This window comes from Dermacentor variabilis, chromosome 4 (assembly GCF_050947875.1).
Source record: "Dermacentor variabilis isolate Ectoservices chromosome 4, ASM5094787v1, whole genome shotgun sequence".
Lineage (NCBI taxonomy): Eukaryota > Metazoa > Arthropoda > Arachnida > Ixodida > Ixodidae > Dermacentor > Dermacentor variabilis.
Window position 1 is genome coordinate 112,868,911 of NC_134571.1, and position 18,659 is coordinate 112,887,569.

The 18,659-nt window shown below is 44.6% G+C and overlaps 2 protein-coding genes across 2 annotated transcripts in view; one reads left to right on the forward strand and one right to left on the reverse strand.

Moving 5' to 3' along the window:
• Positions 1-3,115: 3,115 nt before the first annotated feature.
• PMP34 (Peroxisomal Membrane Protein 34) lies at positions 3,116-4,538 on the forward strand. The gene has a single exon (XM_075690014.1). It carries the CDS (start codon positions 3,328-3,330, stop codon positions 4,267-4,269), a length of 942 nt encoding a protein of 313 aa, XP_075546129.1. The 5' UTR covers positions 3,116-3,327; the 3' UTR covers positions 4,270-4,538.
• Positions 4,296-18,659, reverse strand: part of Tfb1 (transcription factor B1) — a 40,152-nt gene continuing 25,788 nt past the window's right edge. Inside the window, exons 8-12 of the mRNA XM_075690012.1 lie at positions 14,472-14,672; positions 11,200-11,290; positions 10,062-10,177; positions 7,061-7,153; positions 4,296-4,453 (exon numbers count right to left, since the gene is read on the reverse strand). Of these exons, the coding sequence (XP_075546127.1) occupies positions 4,364-4,453; positions 7,061-7,153; positions 10,062-10,177; positions 11,200-11,290; positions 14,472-14,672 (591 nt within the window). The 3' untranslated portion in view covers positions 4,296-4,363. The remainder of the gene's footprint in view (positions 4,454-7,060; positions 7,154-10,061; positions 10,178-11,199; positions 11,291-14,471; positions 14,673-18,659) is intronic.

Genomic DNA, 18,659 nt, shown 5'->3' on the forward strand with positions numbered 1-18,659 from the left:
TGCGTTTCGCCTGCGACACGCGGTTTTGCCGGCGCGACTGCGGCGGGGCGGCAGACATTTTGGCCCGTTCGGCGTCGCCGCAACGCTCCCCGCCAGGCGTTTCCAGGCGTTTCCAGGCATGTTCCGATGCCACGTGTCTTCATGTGCGTGTGTGAGTGTATGGGCCATTGTGCCCAAACCAGGCGATGCGACAGCAGGGGTCACCCTCTCCTTCCAGTCATTGTGCCCGAACCAGGCGATGCGAAAGCAGGGGTCACCCTCTCCTTCCAGTCATTGTGCCCGAACCAGGCGATGCGAAAGCAGGGGGTCACCCTCTCCTTCCAGTCATTGTGCCCGAACCAGGCGATGCGACAGCAGGGGTCACCCTCTCCTTCCAGTCTTTGTGCCCGACCGGCGGCAGTGTGCGTCACCTTAGCCCATTGTACAATCACGTGCTCGTCTATTGAGGGGCTCCTTCTTGCCCTCAACTGCGAGAGTATAAAAACAGCTGCCCCCGGACGCCAAAAGGAGGGCTCCGATTTCTTCTGTTGAGTAAAGTGCTCTCCCGTCTCTCTACTTCGGTCAACCTGACCGCCAACTCTTTGCGATGTTAAAATAAACAAGTTGTTTTGTTGTTACCAGTCGACTCATGCTTTGCCGGGACCTTCGGATGCTTCCAGTTGTACCCCAGGCCGCCAGGCCAACGCTACCCTTGGGGCTTGCGACCCAGGTACAACCACGGGCGTCAGCGCCGAGTTCCCAACAACCGATGCCATCGGTGGGATCCAAACAAGCCTCACTGCAGCGATCGCACGGGTCCGCAGCAACCAACTGCACGTCTGCATGCATGTCCGCACACAATGTTTTGCTTTCGCTGCGAGCGCGTTTTCGCACCGTGCCGCGAGCTTTAGGCCGCAGCATATGAACACTTTACAGTACACTAGCAACCATTGTTGCATGGACGCCATCGGAGCTGTTACAAAATAATTTCGTTATAGAGAGTTCGACGCCTACGGAAACTGTGATGTGCCGTCGCGACAACTCAATCTATTTTGTCTTCTAAGTTCTTGGACATGACAATATTATTTATCAAGCTGCGTCGCACTGTATGTTTATCGGTCTTCTCAGCGTGCGATTTCCCTCTGCTTGTTCGTAATCCAGTACATTAATTCATAACAGAAACATGACCATATCACATGCCCTTTCTTTAATGTGGGTCTTACCGCTCCCTTTTCGTTCCAGTGAACTTGCCAGTATCTAGCATCAAGTTCATAGACCAAACCATCATGGCATTAACCGGGCAGCGGGCGCGGGCGAGCGTCTCAGTACGCGTTTTCTGCTACTCACTGAACATCGCAGTCCCTGCGCCGTAGCACAAATCTTCCTCGCTTCTGTGCTTGCTGCATACCCGATTTGCAGCCAATGGCTGTCTGCCGGTTCTAAGTTTCGCGAGCCAAGCTTCACGCAGCTCCTTGTCCTGTGGCTGCGTGTGAATAAGGCTGACACCAGGCTCCGTTGCGTACGTTGGGCACTGCGGCACTGAGCAGTAGCCTACCATTAAGCCCGCCTACAAGGCAGCCACTACCTATTATAGTACTTTCAAATGTTGTCCAGCAGACACCCAAGGCGGTAAAGCCTAACCACTTAATCAGAACCGCAGCGCAGCTGGGACTTGAAACTTTCGTTTTAACCTCGCTTCGGCGCCTCCGAAGCAGCCGACGAGGCCGCTGTGTCGACGTGATCCCTCATGCCACGTCACGCCGACGGTGGTGCCAGCTCTTCCACTGGTGGAGCTCGAGGCCGATGACGCCCCTGCAAACCTTATTTGTCGATCGCATTTTGTTGTTTTGCTTTTCCTTTAAGCACCCTCCTCTGCAATACCATGGGGCTTGAGGGTAAAATAATATAACAAAATAAATAAAAACGAGGAAAGAAAAGCTCCGTTTTGGCCGTGGTGACGAGGGACCTCCATATATCAGTCCTTGCGTTCTGCTGCTGGCACCAAATTTGAGCATGGGCTGTGACATTAGGTCTCATGGACGAATTTGTCGCTCACGGGCTTCCTCAGAACGTCCACTACTTACTAGTAACTGCTGGAAATACCACTCTCATAAGACACTCTCTATTCATGACAGAAAAAAGTTCAGTCACCTTAGCCTACGCTAAAGAGGATGAAGGCGAAAGCCTGCGCATTCATTCATTCATTCTTTAATACATTAAATTACTTGACATTTCCTTTCGAATGCATTGTTACTTCCTATTGCTTGTTTTCTCCCACCAAAGGTCTCGTTTCGAGTGCCTTAACTAACACCAAATGTAGTGGGTTCGACTCTCGACCTTCACGATGCCAATAGAAATCCAACTTCAAAATATGGCCAGTTCACTCATATCTGCATGTTAGGTCGTGGGTTCGAGTGCCTTAATTAACTTTGATTTATTTAACACAGAAGGTCGTTGGTTCGGCTCCCATCAAAGGTCATGGGTTCGAATCTCGGCCTTCACGATGTCAAGTGGAATCCAACTTGGAGATATGGCCGCTTCGTACTTATCTATAAGTTGGCTCGCTTTAATTTTGGTCCCATAACGCAGGACATCGGATTTTTCGACCCATGAGACATCTAAAGCGTTTGCCTTAAAACTGACACCGGCGTTAATTGCCACCGCGCTAATCCTGTACTTGCGGCTAGGCGACGGGCGGATTATTTTATTACCCAACGTCGTGCTCATGTGGCATGACTAACGAGCAACCACCAGTATTTCTGTGATAACTTGGAGGTTGATGTGTTTAATGGCGTATTACAAACAGCAGGCCGTCAGGGCATCAGTTTGACTCCTAGCTTGCTGGGAAATTCCTTTTCATTTCGGCGGCGGCGACAGATACCAGATTTTAGTAAAACTGGAAACACGAAAACCGGGACTGAGTGACTGAGTACGATAAATGTATATGCTTCAAAAGGCTGCGACGAATTCAATTTGGCTTTGTGTAGGCGAAATCGTGCTAATGTTCGCTGTAGAACCATTTCTAAGCTTTCAAATTTTCCGCCGTTTACCTGTAGCGCTGTACACGCCAGCGACACTTACAGGAATGCAACGTTAACACCCGCAGCGTCTCTAGCGGCTAGCGACGGAAGCGCGTAGCAGGAAATTATCAAAATATCGCGTGTCGCTGTGGTGTCAGGTTGGATAGGTGTCGTCAGCAGTTGGCGACCTTTCAAGATTCAAGGCCTCCAGTTACGTGCAGCTGAGAGGCCGTCCGTCATTCATCAGCTGATGCTGCCGCAGTTGTGAGACGGCGGGAGGCAGCCGGGTGCGTATTTGACAGGCACACCCCGAGCGACCGGCCTCACGATGTCGAAGCACATCCGATGGGACAATTTGTTCACGTACGACACCCTCGTACACGCTGTCGGAGGAGCCGCCGGCAGCGCAATGGCCATGACCGTGTTCTTTCCTCTTGACACGGTCCGCTCCCGCCTGCAAGTCGAGCAGCACCGGGAATCGAAAAGCACCCTCGCCCTCCTGCGTGAGATTCTGCGTGACGAAGGACCGGGCGGTGTGTACCGAGGCCTGGGACCCGTGCTGACATCGCTGTGGTGCTCGAACTTCGTGTACTTCTACTCGTTCCACGGTCTCCGATCGGTCGTCGCCGCAGGCGACGCTCGCCGGCACGGAGCCCTGTCGGACCTCTTGCTGGCTGCCCTCGCTGGTGTCGTAAACGTCCTCACAACCACGCCGCTATGGGTCGTGAATACGCGGATAAAGATGCAAGGAGCCAAGCTGGCCGCCGGCGACCGCGAGTCCCTCCGCAAGCACCCGCGGTACGAGGGCCTCTGGCACGGTCTGGTGCACATCGCCCGCACCGAAGGCATGTCGGCCTTGTGGGCCAGCACGTTACCTTCGCTCGTGCTCGTCTCCAGCCCTTCCGTGCAGTTCATGGTTTACGAGGCGCTCAAGCGGCGCGCCGACAGCGCTGGCTTGCCCCTCAACGGCGCCGTCGTCTTCCTCATCGGGGCGGTGTCCAAGGTGATCTCGACCGTGGCTACTTACCCGCTGCAATTGGTGCAAGCCAAACTGCGCTATGGCTGCCCACCGGAGCTGACCAACAAGAGCCTGCTCGGAATTTTGATGCACATCGCCCGAACGCAGGGTCTTCCTGGTCTCTACAGGGGTCTCGAGGCCAAGCTCTGGCAGACGGTGCTCACGGCGGCGCTCATGTTCGTCGCTTACGAGAAGATCGTGCGCTTCGTCATGCAAATATTGAGGCCATCGGCAGTGCGCCGCGCTGCTTAGTGAACAAAGAACAACACAAAACTCCGCAAAGGGTTCGAATTTTTTTTATTTCTTTTTTTCTGCTTTATACGACGCCCCACAGCTGTGCTGTCCGTCATCTTCGCCCCAGCGACAAACGACGAGACTGCCAGCTGCTGAATTTTGTGTAGGCCGCCTGCAGAAGGTCGTCCAAGTGGCCCGCCAACTGTGTAAACAACAAAACATATGACACCGCTATTAGGACAGCTTGTAGTGGCATCGAAGGAAAATAAATTTAACAATGGCAATAAGTGCAAATGACAATAGTTTAACGAACTACTTCTTCATTGGTTCTCATGTTCAAGAGTCAATTTTGCAACTGTGACACATTTTTCAATGCCCTGAAACCTTATCAAGTTTGAATGGAGCTATGCTCTAGTAGTGTGTATCTCCATAGCATGTTTAGTAGAAACTATGTCTGAACCAATTACGTTGCACTTGTTGCAAAATCACACGTTCAGTATTGTAGAAGTGCAATGTGGTAAGTACAAGCCCTTCTACGCCTACTAGATTGACCTAAATGGGCAAGGTTCTGACATGTTGCAGAAGCCACGGGGGTGTGCTAGTGCTGAAATTAGCATCGAAAATTGATGGCTGGGCATAATTATATTTTTTACGGATGCTACAATGGTAAACAAACTATGGTGCCAAACTACTAACACTACATTTATACACCAACCAGAAAATCTGGTATGCTTGCTATGACTTGAAGTTGCTCATTTCATGTTTGTTTGAAGTGAGAAGGATAGTGCAGGGACAAGTTTTTCTTTCTCATAGTTAAGCAGATCTTGGTGCAACTATGCTGCCATGTACATCATGTCATACATAATACATTACTGAATAAGTGCTAGAAATCTTATTCGTTTCTTTCATTCCCCAGATCGCAAATGCATTATGTAGATCTTTTCTCTGACAACTCGTGAAATTTCCCTTTGCAGTCGGTGCTGCGTCAGCTAACCAACCTTGAACACTAAACATAGCAATGTTTGAGTGCATTTACAGCGGACTTTCCAGAATAATCAAACAAGGTGCTGTGATAAAGACTTGGCGCTCAAGGCGCCCATTTGGCCTTGTGCCAGCTTGATCTGAAGCAAAGAGAAGTGCTTGCAGCAACTTTACAAGGTATACACATGACGTAAGTGGAGTGCCGTGTTTCCCATGCAACCAGTTAGGAGGAGGAAGCACTCGGCATGACAATAAAGTGATCAAAGCCCTCAAGTGGAAAGCAAGGAGATTTTCCTACTTTGGCAAGCACGGCTGCACAGAGTGTCTAAAAAAAAAAAAATCTACTGTCGCATAATGAAATCTTTCAAAAAACAAATGTTACAACTGAAATGGACGCAACAAACTCGTATATAGCACGGTACTATTAACATCACTCCACAGCAATGGTACAAGTTTTATGCTTAAAATATTTACAGAAGGATAAATAATGACAGTTGCGCTGTCTCTGTAGACTACACCTTCAATAATTGATTCTGACTGAGAAGGTTTTTCTCATGTATAGGCTGTGCCTACAGGGACAAGTTGTAATATATTGTCCATATAGAGCAAAGATCATTGCATAGATGACTGCTGGTCAATTTGCAATGGCAAAATGTTATACCTGTCTAAGCCCTATTCGCGTACACACACAGTAGAAGGGCGCATTTCTGACATATCACTGGTTTGACCACACCATGCCTGCTCAGATACCTTTCTTTGTTACGACATGCTGTCAAACTAAAGCGTAAAGTGCAAACGCCACAATCTTCCTGTTGCATAGCTCACAACTGCTGTTACGCAAGAACATTAGCTCAAAAGCATACTTAGATCATGCATGACTTGCACTGATTTTACAAGCAAAGGGACCATTCATAACACATTTGGCTTATCATGTAAGTAGCCACAGCAAATCATTTTCTACTGTCTGTAAGTGCAAAAGCTATCACGGAGACAGCAAGAAACACAATATTTAAATAATGAACCCCAACATCGAAAAATAAAAGAATTTTCAGGCTCAAGAGGTGCTGCAATTCCTTTAACTCAATCACTGTGAAGAGCGTTTGCTGCCAATGAATCTTTCAGCATCCTTTACCCTTAATTTGCTGAGCAACGTTTCTAATCTACATTAAATGCAACGTAATTCTTCACTACAGCCAAGCAGAATTCTTCACTGTATCCAGTACATACTCACTGGTTCACACAAATACACATAAAATGAATTTCACAACACCATTGCTTTTGTTCTGGACATTCTCTGGTATGGGAGAATGATTTAACACTGCACATACTACATGTTCACCCAGACAAAGCACCAGCTACTGCATGGTGGTTGGAACGCTCAGCTTGAAACTGCATGGTCATTCGTTTTGATTGCGGCTATATCTGTTTACGTATCATTTCAGATTATGACGTGCTCTTGAATATAATCGTGATGAGCTAACACCACGATTAACTTATTGCTTGGCTCATTACTGTTCTTCACATACAAAATACAACCAAGCAGCTACAAAATCTAGCAGAATACCTAAGTAGAATCCACAAAATATCTACTCAAGACCACTCACCAACAAGGATTCTGTCCTTCGTATCTCCCGCATATCATTAAAGCTTGTATCTCTCTCTCTGTGTGTCCTTCATGACACTATGACATTAATGCTTTGCAAGCATAATACACACAAGCCTGCAATCATACTAGGTATTTATGATGATGCATCAGAAAACAGTGACTGGGGATAATAAAGCTGTCGGGAAAGTAGAAATAAATGACCTGTGGCCTCGGGCTACTCACATCAGGAGCGTGATGCTCACGAAGCAGCTTGTCTCGGAAAGGCTGAAGCTGAGCATATTGGAAGCGTTCCAGTGTGGACCTCATATTAATTGCCTGCAATGCAAGAAAGTAAAATAATGAGATTCAGTTCCTAACCCTGCACCAGTGATTGTACACCTTATATCCAAACCTGTTTTGATACAGACATTACTCCAGCGCCATTGCAGGGTAAGTCCTTTCAATTCACTAGCAATGGACCAATTTCACGAGTTTAATTGTGCCACAGTGACACAAAGGATGACAGTAACAGAAGTCCTTAGCAAGCTGAAGGGCAACCAGAGTAGGAAGCACGCAGTTCCTTTACCGTCACAAGTCAACTTAATGCTCAAGTTGAAAAAGTAGGGAAGAGAGCAAAAACATAACAGTTTTGCCTGTAACGTGAAGCAGTGGTCAATAGATGGCGAAATATAATGCGCAGAAAGCCTTGGACTGTTTTGCGGGGTGTTTGTTGAAGTGAACATTCACAGGTACGGGCGAGCAATTTCTTATTTGATTGTGGAAGTTGCGCCTCCAAGTTGCGCCTCCAAGTGGTCAAGTGGAAAGATTTGCTTTTCTTCCTCCTCTTACCTGTTTGGACTGATCTCTACCAAACAACTCTTTAGCTTCCTACTGCTGGATTTGTTAGGCTTTTCTCAAATTTATATTTGGGTTACCCCATCAATAGCCCCTACGTTATCCTTGAAGAAAAACAAGACAGCAGTGTCACCAACTAACCATGGTGAGAAGCCAAGCGCCATAGAAGAAGCAGATATGCTCAATCACTGTCATTCAATGTAGGAAAGGAAAACTTAATTTCAGACCGCTTCCACAAATGGGGAAGTGCAGGGCGTGATCACGAAGAAGACATCGATGCCAGCTTTATCCAGTACGCAGATGTTGAGCGGGTGTTAGCCAACCATAGCAGCTGCTGGCGTGATCATGCTTTCCAGGATCAGTATTCTCCATTGCTGTAGCAACGGCAGAGTGGCTGAGGGTAGAATCCTGACCTGCCAATCTGTTGGTCATAAGTTCAAATCCTCATGGCACCAATGAGAATTTTTCTTTTCTCTTTGTAATTTTCTCGCAAAGGATTTTTCGGGTTCCAGCAATGACAAAGGTGGACATCAAAACGACCAGGGGAGCAAGCCCATAGCATCTACCGCTGTAAAAAAAGCTTACAATCGAAGCAGGGATGAGGCAATGCACTTTTCCCCCTAATAGTTCCTTGGCAAAATTCACAATGGCATTCTCATTGGTATTCCTCTCAAGGTTGCCTTGAACCCAAGTAGTGAGAAAGTCGTAAGGATTATTGGCACCAAGGCATTGGCAGGTCCAGTGCACATCTGCACTGAATGTGATGGACTGGTCTGTAGATGGAGTCCTGCATGCTAAAGCTGCACTGATGGCTATGAGAGACATCATACTGGAGGGCTAACAATCTCAACCAACTCTATGTCTTTAATGCACACCTAAATTATATGGATGAACGTCTATGCATAGGTACTTCCCTTACTGAAGTGCAGCCATCCCGGCTGGCTATTGAACCCATGACCTTGCGCTCAGCCGCAGAGCCACTGCAGCGGGGTCTCCAATCATCTCTGTATTTTTTCAACTGTAGAGTAATACAGGAGGACCAACTGATTGGATGGCACTTTCGATTAACAAGAGAGAGAGAGAAAAGTGTTTTGCTTACTTGTTCTTGAAAAAACACCAGTAACGTAAGCCATGGTTGCAACATGACCCAGTGCGGAGTTATCACTGGGCCATGAAATTTTGGCATACCCAGACGCTCCTGCCAACTACACTTAGCGATATTTACAGTGAACCTGCTATCATGACAAGATGAGGTGAAGAATGTCTGCTCTCAACTTCTGCACAAAATGTTGGCAGGAATTCAAGAAACCAAAGGAGATATAGTGCAATGACATTTGGAAGGGATGTTGGCTTAGTCAAGGGATGTGGAAAGAAATTATCAAAGTTCTGTTCATTGAGCTTATGAAGGTTTTCTAAAGTGTGTCTTTTCTCAACTGCAAGGTGCATCTAAAAAGAAACTTTGCCAAGAATAAAGTGTGGCTTATGAGTAACGCACTGGATATGTTATCAAAAGTTGTAGGCGCTTTGGCAGCATTGTAGAAAATTTCCAAAGAGCCGTCAGAGCCTCTTAAAACTCTTCTTCAACCGGTGATTTAGATTTTACCAGCTGCTGCAGTAAACAAACAGCTAAACATTTATGCTTAAAAATTTGTCAACATATATTGATGACCGTTCACACTCAGGTACAACCATTGAAAGTATCTATGTTTCTAATGATTTTACACTGATAAGTATAAGCAGTTGCCTTGTTGAGGCTGCCAGCAGTGATGCAATAGTTGTGGCTTGGTGCAGCACGTGAGCAAGGAAATCAGTAAGGAGGTCACACGAGGGCTGCAGAAAACTTTTGCAGAAACACATTTTTGGCATAAGAACACTCCAAGGCTATAACAAGGAGCATGCTGGTCGGTGCCGTGGAGCCTTGGCAATGGAAAACATTGCGCTGCCGGACTATGGGTTGTGAACCTGCAAGGATGCACAGACCTGCCAAGGTTTCTTTGCCACCTGCGTTAATTGTTTACAAAGATGCAACAGGATTAAAATTTTCTTTTTTGACCTTTGCTAAGCTTTTAGCAACATGTAGCCTCGGCGACACAGTATCATTAGCTGTAAACTTGGTGCACGCTTGTCGCCACACATCAGACGTGACCTACTGCTGACTTATGACGCAGTGAGCATGCTAGCCGTCAAGCTTTATACGATATAAAGCCACCTTTGAGGCTGTTCTTCAAAGCTTCTCGACTGGAAACATCACCCTTCTATTATCCAAGTAATTTATCCGAGTCTCGATTCCTTCAACATGGCACTGTTTCACAAACATTTGTGTAATCAAATGAGAAGAAATGTACAGATTGGCAGTCTGTGCAGTCTGGCCAATCGACAGGGAGCTCACCTTTTCTTCAAGCTGGGCACTGGTGCTAGGGAAACACGTCCAGAAGTGCCGCAAAAGCTCAAACTGGGCCGTGTAGATGCTGCGAAGATCTCGCTGCACGTCCACGCTCACTGTGTCTGTAGGAGCAGCAACACACACCAAAGCGACATCTCACAGCTGCCAAGCTGCCGGCCACATTGGCCAAAACAATTTCAGCCAAACTGTTGATCACACTGGCAAAATTTTAAACATGTGAAAAAAATCACTCGTGATTGGGCAATTGCACATCACTGTCAAGTTGTCTAACGAAAGGCACGAGGAAAGCACATATGCATAGAAATGATGCTAACACGCAAATATGTAATTTTACTTCTGGAAAACGCATGCATGTTGAATGCGCAACTCGAAAGAGCAAGTGTCACAAGTAGCCCAACCAATGAAAAAAGAAAATTGAGCAGAAACCATCGGATAATTATTGGCAAAGTGAGGCAATAACTTCCCAATACATCTGCCGAGACATCCTGCTGAGACACTTATTTACCTCTACTGTTTAATACTATGAGGCATGTGGATGCTATGAGGTACGGGCGTGTCAAGGTGCACTCGGCAGCTAGTTTAGAGCCTCACCATGTGACGAGACAAGAGACACTCTGATGTATTAATTTTTTCTTGCAGCTTATGGTTGACCCATCACATATGCTGTGGTCAGCATCTGGTGAAGCACTTGCCCATGTTGCAAAGTGCTTCTTTTATATCCTGCAGTCATGTGCCAGTGCTCTAGCACAGCATGTCATGATTACAGAGGAGCGCCATGTTTTGTGTACACAGAATGTTGGTTCTGCATTCTCTTTTGCCATCTGAAGTGGGCTGCAGTTGGCCAAGGCATGAAACCAACACCGCGAGTGTGGCTGCTGTGTCTGTACAAGCTATCACAACAAATGCAAAACTCTTAGTATTCACAGCTGCATCTAGAACCTGAAACTCACTCTGGTGTAGCGAGAAAAAAAATAGACTGATATAATCATTAACGACAAATTAATCTGCAAGAAAATAAATTTAATGCAGTACCTCGGTCATGCGCCTCACTTTGTTTTGTCATCTACACTATTTGTGCGATGTTGAACCAACACGTTACCATGATAAACAATATGAAGCTTGCCTTTGAGAGGCACCTGTTGTGCATTCTTCATCAGGGCACCACCTGGAGATAATTCACCCAGGACAGACAGGGCAGCTGAAGCAGGTAGTATCTGCACAAAGGGAGAATGCAAGGCATGTGCCACACCTCCATACGTGCAGCACGCTTTCTTATTCTTGGGTTAGAAACGTGCAAAGAACAAATTAGACAAGCAATCACCAATCATGTTTATATGTATGTTGTTTTTGTTTTTTATGTAAGTGGTGCCTGTCAACAATGATTTGTATAGATAAGTTTGTAACATGACTTGTGAGCAGCTCTCTTTGTCATTACAGTAGAAGCTTAACTTGGATTACATGAAATTCAAACAAACAAAAGTGATAAACAGAAGGTTGCATTTGGTGATGAAATGTCTATGTAGGAGTACCTTTGGAACGATCACCATTTATTCAGAAAAGAAATTTGTGATCATGTCCTGCTCTTTTTTCTGTTTTTCTGAAAGTGATCCCTGTAAGCTTATCTTTGAGAGCTTGAATGTGCCGGAAAGCACCTTCCTCATTCTCTTCAAAAATGAAGAACAGCCTCGTGCAATTCAGTCCTTCCATCACCGGTGCTTCTTCTTTTTCATCTACACCATCATTGTCATCTTCTGCCTCATGGTCATGGCTGAGTACTTGGGCATTTATTTCACTGTCTGTGACGGAACTGCAGACCATGGCACAGCTGTCGACAATATCGCAGTTTCCAAATCCTGATCTTAGCAGAACAAAGCCTTTTTCAGACATTAGTGAAATTTTCAGCATCATAGGCATCTTCAATCATTCTCTTGTTATGGATATATGTTCACAGCATGCTTCTTGGTATGCCGTGCTTCTTTGCAATTTCACATTTGATCTGCTTCCTCACTTCCAATTTCCATCTTTTTCTTCGGGGTTCTGGCACGGTATTTGCCACATGACAAAGACATAGAATGCGCATAGTGTAGGTCTCTGGTTGCCGCGATAGAAGTGTCCTACAACATGAACAACGAGGCACTGACTCAGCAAAGACAACAAAAAATGGTGCAGCTTATCTTTCTTGCCCAACCTCTGCGGCTGGAGAGTTGTCGAACATGCCATATTGGCCACATGCTCCTACGTCAATGCAACTAACCATTTGCAAAAATAAATGTAAGAACATGGCGGCCATTGTGATTCCAGCTCCTTTAATCTTTTCCGGTGCATTCAGGCCTCAAAAGCATGGCCTTTGAGACTTTGAGGACGCTGTCACCAAGGCGTAGATTCATGGCGAAGGTGATACCATGTCACGCGACCTAGATGGAAAAGCTACTTTTAGTGCAAGCCAGGAACTGGCCACAGCGGCGCACAGTTCTAACCGCCTGTAGTGGACCCGATTTCCATGCAAATTAACAAGCAAGTATACATGAGGTTCAATGCAGTTTAGCTGGACTATGCCACTTACAGATTGAATTATCAAAAAATGCAAATTAATTAGGTGTGAATTAAATAGCTTTTGCTGTGCAAGTTCCTGTGAGCCTGTTCAAATAAAGCTTTTGGGTCAAAAAAGATATCATTGCCTGTGTTTGATCATTTGTGAAAGTTGCCAGAAAATCCTGAACTTTAGGCTGCCAGACAACAATAACCCAGATTACTCCCCACTCTTTCTCCTTAAGCACAACATAATACCTTAAAACAAAGGACCCTCCCTATATTCTATGAGGGCACCATTCAGGGCCTGACTGTCTATGACAATGATGTTGCAACTATGAATGGATATTCAGAAAATGTGTTGATTGATACTCAGGCCATGTGAGCATACAGTAAACAGTGGTATTTACCAGTTTTACTGTGACTAAGTTGGGACTATTTTACACACAATACATACTCCAAAAAAGTTTACTGTCCTTCCTCAAGGTGTTCCCCATGCTTGTCCTTCCTAAAGTGTTGTCCTTCCTAAAGTCCACAAACAGCTCTACTTCAGTGTTAAGGCGCACTTCATAGGTCCTTTGCTTGAGCAGAGGACACGCAATTCTTTTCACCCATCTAGTGTACGTTCTAGTCATACTGCTAAACTGGAAAAGAAGAAAAAGTCAGAGGTGATTTAGTGGTAAATGTGGGATAAATGCGTGAGCATTATGTTGCAGTTATTTGAGATCCCAGATCCATGATTTAAACCGCATGCACCACGCTGCAAAGTGTTGTTTAGGAGCTCACTTGACCTACATCCTGCCTCTTCGAGGAGTGAAGTGCAATTGACAGTGGTCTGCTCCGGACCACCGTCAGTTGCACTGTTATATATATATATATATATAGTGAACATTTATGTTATGGATGTCTATGTTCATTTATTTTCATCATACACTCTTGTCATACTATGCCAATTTTGGTACCTACCAAGTTTACAGAACGACCATGAGAGCACCAAGGTGTAGGCAGCTGTATAGATACTGTCAAAGTGGCAAATGTTCACCAAGAAATGCTTTGCATTTAAAAAACACGAGCCCCTTTGTAACATGCGCCTCTGTGCCACACCGCGTCAAGGTAAACAGCACAAACAACTTATTCCTCAGCAGTACGGTACCCACCCTGTTAGGTTCCTCTTATGCTTCGTATAACAACTCATTGCTGTTAAACCACAGCTTAGAATTAGTGAGAGTGCAGCAGTAGGATCACATTCGCGAAACAAATTTTCAGAAATACACAACTGATCTACGAGGCTGATTGCAGGCTCCCTCTCTCACACACACGCAGACATACACATCGCGCTGGATGCTCCGTCTGCCTAAATGCCAGCAGAAAATGCGGCCTGTCCACTTGAATCACTTCGGTACATCTCACAAAACTGTTTCCCACATAGAAGACGGCATGTCAAACTAAATAGCCTGCACAAGTGCAAAATAACCACCAGAAACTACCGCCAAGCGTATACCTCGTATACAACACGGAACGCTCACTGAAGCCAGAACATTGACTGCCCTTAGATGATGCCACTGCCTACACAATACAGTGGCACCCATGAAAGAAAGGTTTATATGCACGAGAAAAAAGGAAACTTTCTGATGATCACTTAACACACACACACCTTTTTTCCTGCTATGACATTCCTAATGCTAATGCATTAAAAAATAAGAAGAAGAGGCAATGCTCAAGCTGTTGTAGTCCTGCACACAATTCCAAGATACAAGCCATTCCAAGCCTCAACTGTTAAGGGATAAATGCCCAAGAATGTGCATTACAAAAAGTCCAAAGTACCAGTACAGTGCACAAATAAAGCCCGTGCTATCGCTTCCTTACCCCTTGGCTTGAGGGGGTCCACTGTGAAAGCTCCCGTTGCAGGACGCTAGGTGCCACATGAGCCTCGGGTGCCGCCGAACTGTCACCTGTCGTGGGTCCCCGCTGGTGCCGCTCCCCCTGGCCCAGCCGCACGGGAAACCCACTGCCAGTCCCATTGTTGCCAACCAGGTCATCCAGCTGTGTCTTTTCCCATACTTTCGCCTGGCAGAGAATAAAATGAGAAAGGGGAATGACAAATGAAGCCATAAAAGACATTGAGGAAATTCCTAAGCTTTCCTTGGCTTCATAGTCTGCTGGCTTCGTGTGGTTGTTACTCACAAAAGATAGAGTCACTTGGTTCTCTTTACCCTTCACTGCACAGTAAGGGTCAAGTATCTGGCAGCCTTGATGCTTTGAGGCAGCACGCAAGGATTTATGGGCCAGTTGTCAGTAAGCGGCCAGTCTGAGATCACGTCTATGTTATGCCTGCATTTGAAATGGTGTTCTGCATACTCTATGACTGCGCCGCGGCGGTGTCTTGCACTAACACTCCCAGGGCTATTCCTGGCACACATAGGCAAGTAACTAAGACTATGGATAAAGGAAAAGCTGCCACCGTGTAGCTTAATTCGTAGAGCATCGCTAGTGTAGTGTGGAAGATGTGGGTCCATCTCCCAACAACAGCAAGTTTTCCTCATGGTGTTTTCGTCCATTTTCATTTTCCTTATTATTTCTAGATATCGATTAAAAAGACAGTTAATTTCACCTATGCTTTCTTTTGGCTTCATTTTCTGAAGGCTTCATGCGCTACTCGCTGGTCTTTTAGAAAGACCATCAAGCAGTGCTACTTCTTGCATGCAGCCTACATCCCACATGTCAGTGTTTAAACAAGTTTCACAGCACTGCATTGCATCTGCTGCTTCAGTATGTGCTTGTGAACTAAAGAGGTGCTCATCCATATTACTATCAGAAAGCTAAGATATTTGAACACTTGCCACCAGAAAATGTGGCAGGGCAGAAAAAAATCTTGTCTCTGGGCAAGTTTCAAGCTCGCACCTTTCAGTTGGAAGCCAGGAGTTTGGCCTACTGTACTAAGGCAGTTATGTGAAAGTTATGTGATATAGGAACATGTACCAAGGCAGTTATGTGAAAGTTATGCGATATAGGAACATGTTATTAAGCTAACACACATGCAGGAAGGCACTTAGATGTCCCATTTTGCACATGTTTTAGAGATGACTGCAGTCTCGCATTGCAAGCACTGGAACTTTATGTGCAACAGTGAAAAGACAGATTTCCTTGTGTGTCCAGCCAGATTCCTCCTGTCATGAATATTATTATTCATGACAGGAGGAATCTAATATTATGCACTGCTTGATGATCTTCTTAAAAGACCAGTGAGTAGCGCATGAAGCCATCAGAAAATGAAGCCAAAAAAGCATAGGTGAAATTACCTGTTTTTTTAATTGATATCTAGAAATATTCATTATTTTTCATAGCTCCTTGACAACAGCAACCTTGCCGCGTGACTGGAAGATGGCCAGAGTAATCCCTATCTTCAAGAAAGGCAACAGATTATTACTACCTAATTACACATTGATATCTCTAACTTCCTCATGTTGTAAAATTATAGAACATATTATAGCCAATCAGATTACAGAATTCCTTGACAAACACTCCATATTAACAAGTTTTCAGCACGGTTTTCAAAAGAAGTATTCGACCATGACGCAACTCGTCACTGTTACACATGAGTTTGCCAAAGGTCTTGATAATAATATTCAGATAGACACAATTTTTTTTTATTTATGTAAGGCCTTTGATGAAGTTCCTCATGACAAACTAATCTATAAACTAAACAAAATTGGTCTTCCGAAGGTGTTGGTGACTTGGATGGCTGAATATTTGAGAAATTTGGTGCAGCTTGTCACAGTCGAGGATCAAAATTCGCGCCTTCTACCAGTCACGTCTGGTGTGCCCCAAGGCAGTGTATTAGGTAGGACCTTTGCTATTTTTGTGTTATATAAATGATATCGTAGATGTAATTGACCCAACTATTCAGATTCGATTGTTTGCAGATGACTGTATTTTATTCCGTGAAGTTTGCAACATACATGATCGACAAGAACTAAACAAAAATCTACATTACATATACCAATGGTGCAACAAGTGGGGTATGGTCGTAAATGCACAAAAAAGTTTCCATTTCTATAGCTAAAAAAAATATCCCCTTTTCAGTATGCTTACTCCCTAGGTTCATCTACAGCTAATCATGTCGACAGCTACAAATATTTAGGTGTAACATTCACTGCTAACCTCTCCTAGAATTCACATGTTGACAATATTTGTTCTTCTGCTTTTATAATGTTGTGTTCAAGATCCAAGCTTCGTAATTCACCACCAACTGTAAAACTTCTATGCTATCAATCAGATATCAGACCAAAGCTACAATATGCAAGCATAGTATGGGACCCTTACACAAAACGTAACATTGATAAACTTGAAAGAATTCAAAGGCCGTTCAATTTATCTTATCTAAATTTCGTCGTGTGGACTCTCCGTCAGAACTAATGATAGCCAATAACATGCCACCACTTCGGTACAGAAGAAGGCAATTTTGTTTGGGCTTCCTGAATTCTCTTTTTAACCAGGAATTTGCTATTGACCCTTCATTGTATTCATCTCCCCTATCGACGAGAAATCCACGACATCACCAACCAAGATCTTTAATGCCATATTTCGCAAAAACAGATCTTTTATTTATTTGTTAAATACCTTACAAGGCCCCTACATGGGGATTGAGTAAGGGGGGCATAGAATCAAGTAAGAACATACAATCTAGTAACAATAATAAACAAATAAATAAATAAACACCAGCCAAGCGCACAGCCTAAAAGTCAGAGAAACATATTAGCCACATAAAGCTGTATATGAGTACAATAAAAAGGAACTCTATAAGTTTGTAACAAACGTATTACAGTGCAAGGAGAAAGTAGGAAAAATAAAACCAAACAGTGAGTATGACAGCAATGGTTAACAAGGGTTAAGTAAGTTGAGTCAGTGCCTGAATTTTTCACGGTCAGTTTCAGCAAGTGTATTATCGGGTAGGCTTTTCCAGAAATGAATGGCACGTGGAATTGCAGACGAGTTAAACGCTTCTGTTTTACCTTAGATGCGCATGAAGCTATGATGATTGTGTGATCTGTGCGACGTGTGCGATGACGTTTCTAGGTGTAAGGAATGTTTGTTAGTGTGGTGGACGTACTTATGAAATAATGACAAAAGGGCTATGGCACGACGATTGCTTAGCAGCTGAAGCGAAAGGTGAATCTTTATTTGAGCTATGCTAGAACGGTAGTCATAATTCTGGGAAATGAAACTTGTGCTTACAAATTTTCCTTTTTCCCGCAGACAGTGTCTCGATGGAATTCTATACCAGAGCGTGATTGTCTTGCCATCGTGTAGCATTGTGTACATTTACCCATTGTGTTCATTTTTGCTATTTATTTGTCTCTGGATGTAAAACACAATGTATGCTCACCGTTATACTTAATATGATTTGTTGAAAAAAAAGATGCCTGTCCCGCTTGGACCACGTTATGTGGTCTGCAGTATATATAAATAAATAATAAATAAATAAATAAAATGTTAAACACCTTAGGAGTGTTTGCTGTTAGGCAATTTGGTATGTACATAATGTCAGAGGGAATGTTAGCCTACCAGTTCATGCCATATTATAATCTATCATGTATCACTGCTCATAGCAAGGCCAATCGGTTCATACCTATTACGATATGTTAACCCTTTCCTTACTATAGACGAGCTGAGCTCTACCACACAGTTTATACCACTCCCACCGAAGACGAGCAGGGTTCGTCCACACTGGAACAAGCACTTGTGCACTGCCGCAGTCAACCTACCCTGATTAGTTTTGTTTAGTTCTTTTTGGCTTCAACAAGTGGCGCAGGAAAAAAAAACGAATCCAAAGCTTGCATTTTGGCCTAGTAACATTTCGATGCTGGCAACTGGGATTTAATAATGGCGTCCTCCTCCTTGCATGCGCGTGTCGGCAACGGCTCCACTCCGGAAAAAAGAAAAGAAAAGCATTCGTTTGAGGAATGTTTGTCGGATGCAAACAGTGAAGAAGAAGCTCGATTTTCCTCCGCGAGTGGCAATGACAATGCTGAGCAGCATATCTTCTCCGAGTCG

Excerpts from the sequence above, each read along its gene's own strand:
- PMP34 (XM_075690014.1), top strand. The coding sequence starts at position 3,328 with ATGTCGAAGCACATCCGATGGGACAATTTGTTCACGTACGACACCCTC.